This window comes from Rousettus aegyptiacus, unplaced genomic scaffold (genome assembly GCF_014176215.1).
Source record: "Rousettus aegyptiacus isolate mRouAeg1 unplaced genomic scaffold, mRouAeg1.p scaffold_m13_p_8, whole genome shotgun sequence".
Lineage (NCBI taxonomy): Eukaryota > Metazoa > Chordata > Mammalia > Chiroptera > Pteropodidae > Rousettus > Rousettus aegyptiacus.
The window spans coordinates 2,689,454-2,696,764 of record NW_023416311.1 but is presented as its reverse complement, the minus strand read 5'-3'; the positions used below and the strand labels follow the sequence as shown (position 1 = coordinate 2,696,764).

The 7,311-nt window shown below is 46.4% G+C and overlaps 1 protein-coding gene across 1 annotated transcript; it reads right to left on the bottom strand.

Moving 5' to 3' along the window:
• Nucleotides 1–245: 245 nt before the first annotated feature.
• Nucleotides 246–7,273, bottom strand: THUMPD1 (THUMP domain containing 1). The gene is made up of 4 exons (XM_016155480.2): nucleotides 6,973–7,273; nucleotides 5,523–5,697; nucleotides 4,311–4,559; nucleotides 246–3,893 (listed from the first exon to the last, which is right to left on the bottom strand). The coding sequence occupies exons 1-4, from the start codon at nucleotides 7,204–7,206 to the stop codon at nucleotides 3,466–3,468; spliced, it is 1,086 nt and encodes a 361-aa protein (XP_016010966.2). The 5' UTR covers nucleotides 7,207–7,273; the 3' UTR covers nucleotides 246–3,465.
• Nucleotides 7,274–7,311: the final 38 nt, after the last annotated feature.

Below are 7,311 nucleotides of genomic sequence, written 5' to 3'. Positions count from 1 at the left end.
ATTAAGAGAATTTAATTAAGTACTTTAACTCATTTTGAAGCAAACTCACTGTAAAATATCTAAAGCTTGGGCCACCTTAGAGGACTTATGAGAGAGCGGTTCAATTTTTCTTGTATTTACTTTTTAGGACAATGCAATGACTTTGATACATCACTTGACAATTAAACATCTTTTATGATACATATATTTACTATAAAGCAACAGATTGTATTACCAAGAGGCAGAAAAAAGTACTGACACCAGTCTTTAAGGAACAAATTTATTTTGATTCTTCTGAAAAAAATCAGGAACTCTGAAAAACAAGCTCAACATCTGGCCATAGCAAAAGCTATATACAAGTATGGTTAACATTTAGAAGTTATGTTGAACCTTAGAGAAATATGTTTTCAAATGCCAACTTTAACACTCTTCCATGAAGCGAAGCAAGTTTACTGAACCACAACACTGAAGAGGACTTTTTTAAAACTGACACAACTTTTTAAGCAGAAATTAACAGCAAAAAGCACTGAATCCGCCCCTGGAATCTCGTGATCTGCAAATAACATGCTCAAATCTCGGTGAACATAAACAGTTGGTAAACCTCAAAACAAACCATTCAATGAATGAAAACAGAGTCCGACAGAATACAGTACTTACAGCTGGGGGAGAACAGCTCCTCACACTCAGGTCTTACCAAACACGGGCAAATACGAAAGCGGGTTAAAAGAAACTACTAAACTCAAATCTTTCTGTAGAGTTGCAGCTTTCAGAAAGCAAAAGGAACATGCTTCTGCAGAGTCGTGTGTTCTATAAGCACATGGCCAGTTTTACTCCCAGAGTCCCAAACTATGGAAACAAAAAGTCCTCTTTGTCTTGGAGGACATCTGATAAAGGCACCCAGATACTCTCCTCCGTGTTCCCCCGAATGACACTCACAGTGCTCTTGTCCTGTCCAAGATCACTTCCAGCTATTCAGAGTAAACCTTCTAAACGGGGGAAGCTATGTAAGAAAGCCCAGTCTCACGGGAATTAGCAGGGAACCATCTTCCCTCTGCCCCGTCTGAACCCTTCCTGACTGATTTTCCAAGCAGGACCTCTAGCTGGGAGGACGAAAATATATTCCCATGTGCATTAGCCATTAAACAAATATAGCCATTGGAGCAGGAAGACTTCACATCTATAGCAGTCCCAAGCTTCTTAAAATTTGAGAATAAACCCAGCCCCAAAAGCTCATTTCCCAGCCCCTTAAGATTCTCAATCTGGGCATGGTATTTTGCAACCCTCTTTGCTCTTTCAGCTTTTCTCAGTTTTGCCCTGGAGACTCCCTTGAAAAAACCCTCAAGTTAAGGGACCGATCACTGTTTGTGAGCGTGAGCACTAGGGTTGAAAGATATTCTTATTTCACAGGAATGCAGAAGCCTCCAGACTAGGATTGAGAGTTTGCCGGCTTCTCAGACAAAATCTCAGGCCGAGGACCGATAGAAGGGGTTCCTCTCCCGGTCAGAAACACGTGTTAGGACAAGGACGGCAAATACTATTTAACTTCCTTTTGCAGTTCTCAAGGAGAGTACGCGTGGCTTGGCACTTCCTACTCTCTCTTCCTTTTCAAACCCACGTGGCTGTGGAAACGTTTGACGAACTCTTTTGACAACGTGATTGTTCCAAAGAGTCCATTTCTTTTTCGTCTAAGAATCTTGTCACTGTTCAGGAAAAAAGTTTCCTCCAGGACCTTGCAGAAACTTCTCACTTGTTCACACAATGAAAAATGTGTGCTAGGCAGACTGGTTTCTGCGGCCTCATCCTTCAAGCGGTCGGCAAAATCTGGCCTCGTAGTTTCTCATATTTACTCTGGCCATTCACCTTCCAACACAAATATTTGCTTGAGACCCTGTCCTCTGATCAGCACTGCGTTTCTGTGTGTAGAAGAGTTATGTGCTTTGTTCAGGATTTAATTTGGGGTTTGCAAAAATACATTCTTTCATAAACCAGTCTTTCATAAAGTTAACCATTTTTGTAGCGTTACCCAGAACTTTCATTCCACCCGCAAGTTTTTTTACATCAGCACTTGTCTGTGAAGAAGCGTGTATAATATCAACGCCAGGGTCTTTTTTCGTAAAACGAAGCGAAACTTGTCATGAAGCCAACCACTGACAGGGGCACTGGGCGTACAGACGACAGACCTTCGGTTTTCAGATATTAAATTTATAACGGTCTTTGTTCTGGGAGGCTCCTAGCAGCAGAAATGCTATCTTTGGTTTCACTGTCATTTATAAATCTTTCAAATGGTACAGCAGGTCAAATATTCGTGAAATCTGTCCACTCATCAACTCAGAGAGAAAAGCTGCTGCTTTTCAGTTAATTACACAAAACCTACAGATGACTTATGTCATCACGTGAAGCAAGTCAATTTCTCAAATCGGAGTAAAGCCTTTTCAATACCCTGTACTTCACGCCCTAGCATTTCAATGTTGGTATTATTAGATACTTATCCACTATGGAAAATCTTCTTTTCTGGAATAAGTTCTGCTACTGGAGATTTTGCTTCCTAAACCTTTCACTGACCATGACTTTTTGAACAAAAAGCTTTACTACTTTGATAGTCCTTAGGCATTGAAAGTAATCAACATCTTGACTTATCAAATGGCTATGATTTCTAGCTACAACTGCTGGAGCAAATGCTAAGGTTGCAAACTGCACGCTGTACACGACGGACGACGGACGAGAAGAGTGTGGATTACGAGTCCCTGTAAAACCACTGAAAAACTGCTTTTGGTGTAAAGAAAGAGCGTGTCCCTTGTGGCAGTGGCATACTGAAGTCACCCAGAAGACCGATTCTGTATCGCCAGCTGTATCAGAAAGGTCTGTGCTTCACGCCTAACTCGGTCCTCTTCTAGCTAACACCAACCTTCGAAAGCCACAGCACTGGGCCGTCAGATTTGTTTTTAACAAACATTAACAGAATGAGAAAATGGGCATAATCGCACCACAAGAAATCACAAAAAGTACAAAAACGTCACAAGGCAATTCACTTCCAACCTATGTGATGCATGTTTTTGCAACGTTTGCAACAAAGCGGCAGGGGACAACTGAGTTGCAAACATCGAATCCCCTCCTTAGAATGGAAATGTCCCTCTAAGTTTCTATTTTGCACAGCGTGTCCGCCCCGTACGCCAGGTGGCAGTGAAGGGGAGGCTGCGCGAGGCCGACGTCACACTGCTACCACACTCCCGTGTGAGTGTTCACCAATCACCCAAGGTGTCCCCTGCTCACCCCGATGTCCGCGGGGCTACTGCGCAGTCCAAACGGGCTGAAGACGTCGCTAACGGAACGGCCTCTAACAGGACTGCCCAGTCACTGTTCACCACCGTTGGGTACAGTATTATGCAGCACAGAAAGTTCGAAAACAGTATTTGCAGTCACGATTTTACATGGAATCCCAGCAACACCTCACAGAAACTCACCTCCAACACCAAATGATTTTTTTTCCTACGAAAGATCACGTTCATTGGACTTAGCGCCTTCTGAGACTTGACTTGCAAGCTCAGGTCTGGCTCCTCCCTCCTCCTCCACCTGTGTCTCAGAGCCGGGTTTCGTCTGCCCCAGGCCCAGCTCCTCACTATTCTCTGGTACGGCCTGCTGCTGATTTCTTCCTACTGCTGCGTCATTTTGATGTGACGTGGCCCCAGACTCCAAGTGAGCTGCTTTTCCATTTCCGGCGTGTGCTGCCTGCTTCGGGTTAAGCTGGGCTGGGTCCCTAGTACTCTCCACCACCTCCTGGAGATTGTATTTCCTGAACAACATGTAATCTTTCACGACGCTCAGGCAACAGACGGCTTTGATGATTTCCACCACCACTGTGTACTGCGGGTTGGTAAGATCCACTTTGTTTTCCGAATTGAGGCTTCCTACTATTCCTGTAACAAAAAATAGGGAAGAGGACACGTGAAGCTTGATGGATACAAAAACGATCTCTCTTCTCCCTCTGCTGGGGACTCGTTAAAGCAAAACACACACAAGTCCATGCTTCTACACAGACCTCGTCGAATTCCCGGAACTCTTTCAAAATGTAAAAGGAAATGAAATCCCGGGACATTTAATAAGAGCATTTTTCTTTCCCAAAGAAAATTCCATCTCGATTGGGAAGACTTAATATCTAATTACCATAAAATCTCACATCCAACATCTTGAAATCAGTTAGGTTTGATGTTATTTTAAGGACACATATTAATTCTACACGCAAAAAGGTAAGTCTTACATCTTTAAAAAAAATTATTAAAGAGAACAAGAATTTATCGTCAAATTCTAACGTAAAATCACAAAGAGCAACATACCTGCCAATTCTTTGATGACTTCTTCTCTATTCGTGTGGCTGTTATTTCGCGATTTATACACAATCTGAAACGTCCCTTTCTTTGGAGCCTTAAACCAGGGTTCCAAAAAGGTTTCTGCATATTTTTTCATATCTTCTAAGAAAGCTTTGCACGTGCCTGAGACGGGTAGCATTCGCAGAATAACCCGAGTCTTCTTCTTCTTGGTTTTGTATGTATCCTGGAGAATATGATGCACCACTTTCTCAGGTTCTAGAAGGAGAAGACAGAAAAGCAGCTCACGACAAACAAATAAGACTATAAGTTCTCAGACATTTTTTAAAGACTCTTCAAACTCTCTAACATGAATTTTCAGTGGCTGTGACATAAGTTGACAATAGAAGAGGAAATTATCATAATGAGTTTTAAGTAAGGGTCACCATGTTTTACAACTAATATTTCTTCAACACCTACTATATTTCAATACTACATCTAACATTTTAGCTCTTCAGCGTTACTGCTGCTTTCACTAGAAAGAACTGTTCATGAAGACACCCGAGTTAAAAGTTTTGTGATGTCTGATTTTTCCAAGGACAGAACCATACTGTGTTTCTATCACAGCAACTATCAGAGAAAGAAGCATTAAACAGTCCATACTTTCTACAAAAACAAACAAAACAAAAACCTGCGAGTCACTTAAAAAGACTGACTTGCTCCATTAGCCAAGTCGGCACGGAGTCCGAACCTCACACCAGGGGAGCCTCGAACTTCGAGTTAACAAGACCATGATGCAGTTTGCCTGATCACATACGAGTCTGTCCAGGGCTGCTCAGTGTTTCTGGTACTTTTAAGTTGGCCAAATGCATTCAAAAACCTAAAACTTCTCCAGCTTTCCAACTCCTCTGAACTACCAGGAGGTCCGGCCCCGCCAGGAGGCGTTCCCGTAGTCTGAGCCATGCCCCCCACTGTCTGGGGCTGAGCAGCAGCCGCCCCTCTCAGACACAGCACGTGCTCCTGTCCAGCCTCAAGTTCTCCGCACACAACGGGAAAGGCCAAGTTCCCACTCCTGAGCCAGTGCTGTGTCCGCCACCCCCTTCTACCTCTGCATATGCCTAGTGCCCTGGTACAAAGAGGACGTAATCGAATGATTAACTGAGCCATAACCATGAAGCCATTGTGTAGGCAGTGTGCTCTGAGGCGGGTGCAGTAATCTCAAGGCGGGTTAGTCGGACACACCAATCCCAAGCGTCCTGATGAAGACAACATTATTGGCTCCACTCTCCACTGACTGGAATCTTCTTAGCCTCATCTCCGTAGATGTCTTAATGTCGCCCACTTCCTTCTTCAGGGCGGCCTCCACGTCCTCGTCTTCGCCCTCGCTTCCAGAGGGCTGCTGATCCTTGTCTGTAAACTGTTTGCATAAAACGGATGAGCAGAAACGCCACAACAGCTCATGTTAAAAGCTATCATCACTACTCATGTGAAACCCCTAGGGGAAGATGGCTCAATCCCGAGACATCGCTCCCTGCAAAGTGCAGAGGAAGAAGGCTGCTCCCTCAGACTGTGGTACATGTGATTTGAAAAACGTTTTCAAAAGCATCTTGACAGTCTGGGACAGAGGGAAATGTGCTCACCAGATCAGTCATTTCGGGGTGGACTTTAATCCCCATCACTAGATGTCTTTGTGTCTGATATGACACTCTCTCCTTTTGGTGAGATCGACCAAATAGCTATGCCATTGAAAACCTTTACTCCTGTTCTTCTGAGGAACAGAGATAGGAAAGAGTTCGAGAACATGCTCAAGGCACCGGCGGACACAGGACACCTACTTGTTGCCCACTTCTCTGCCCCGTCACTGAGTTGCTGATCTGGCAACGAGAGTGACTGTACACACTTACGGAGCCTCCACTATCTACCGGGATGTACTTTATGTACATAAGCAACTCTTTAGCCAACCTCAGGGAGTACTATCGTTACTCTCTGATCTAGCTCGGCAGAATTCACGTGCCCAAGCCCCAGAGCCAGTAAATGGTAGCTCGTGAGCTCAAATCCACCCTGTAATATGCTCCTTCACTTAATTCTTGGGGATTTCACATCTGTGTTAGAGCCCAAGCCGAGACTATGATTTCCAAACTCTGACGGCATAATAAAATTTAATGTGGCACTCACTGGTACAAAAGCTTTTACTTTTAAAATGTATTTTTATGTGCGTTTGACAACTAATTCGCAGTACAAGTCAACCCGCTGTTACAGAGACACTGCTTAGGACAAACACGTAATGCAGCCATGGTGCTCCGAGGGTGGGAAGATGGCAAAACGCACAAGGACGACCCGAGAGTGTGTCTCTGTGAAGTTAGACCACCTACTTGATCTACTTAATCCCCCATGTCCCCGCGATCATCACGAGTTAAGAAGGAAGTGTTTCTGAAAGAGCTCCAGGGAACACAATGCCCGGACCGCGGGAAGCAACGTCTAAGTGGGAGCCGCCGTACTTGAGAAGAAGAGAAGTGCAGGCCGGGAGCACTTCCAGCTGGCAGCGCGGCAGGGCCCCGCCACCCACCGCGCAGGGGGCGGGGCAACGCGCGCGGCCACGCCCCCTCGCCGCCGCTCGCGCATGCGTGTGGAGGCAGCCGGCCTTCCCGCCTCCCGGGGGGCTTGAGCCCGGCCAGCCGCCCCAGGGCCATACCTTTTCCGGCCCAAACAGGTCGTCGCCGTATTCGCTGAGCAGGCTGTAGGCTTCCTCCACGCACTTGCGCTCGTTCATGTTGCAGGTGATGAGAATGCCCTGCATGGCGGGCGCCAGCTGACGGGGCCCGCCGCCGGGGCCGCGCCGAGCCCGCTTGGCCTGCACGTACTGGGCCTTGCCCTTGCGCTTCCCGCCGCCAGGCTGAGGAGGCGCGCCACGGACGGGGCTCGTCATGGTGCGTGGCAGCGGCGGCCAGCCAAACGTGCTTCCCCGCGCCGCGCGCCGTCCCCACTCCCGCGGGCGCGCGCGCGCCGGCTACGTCCGGTGCGCGCGCCGGCC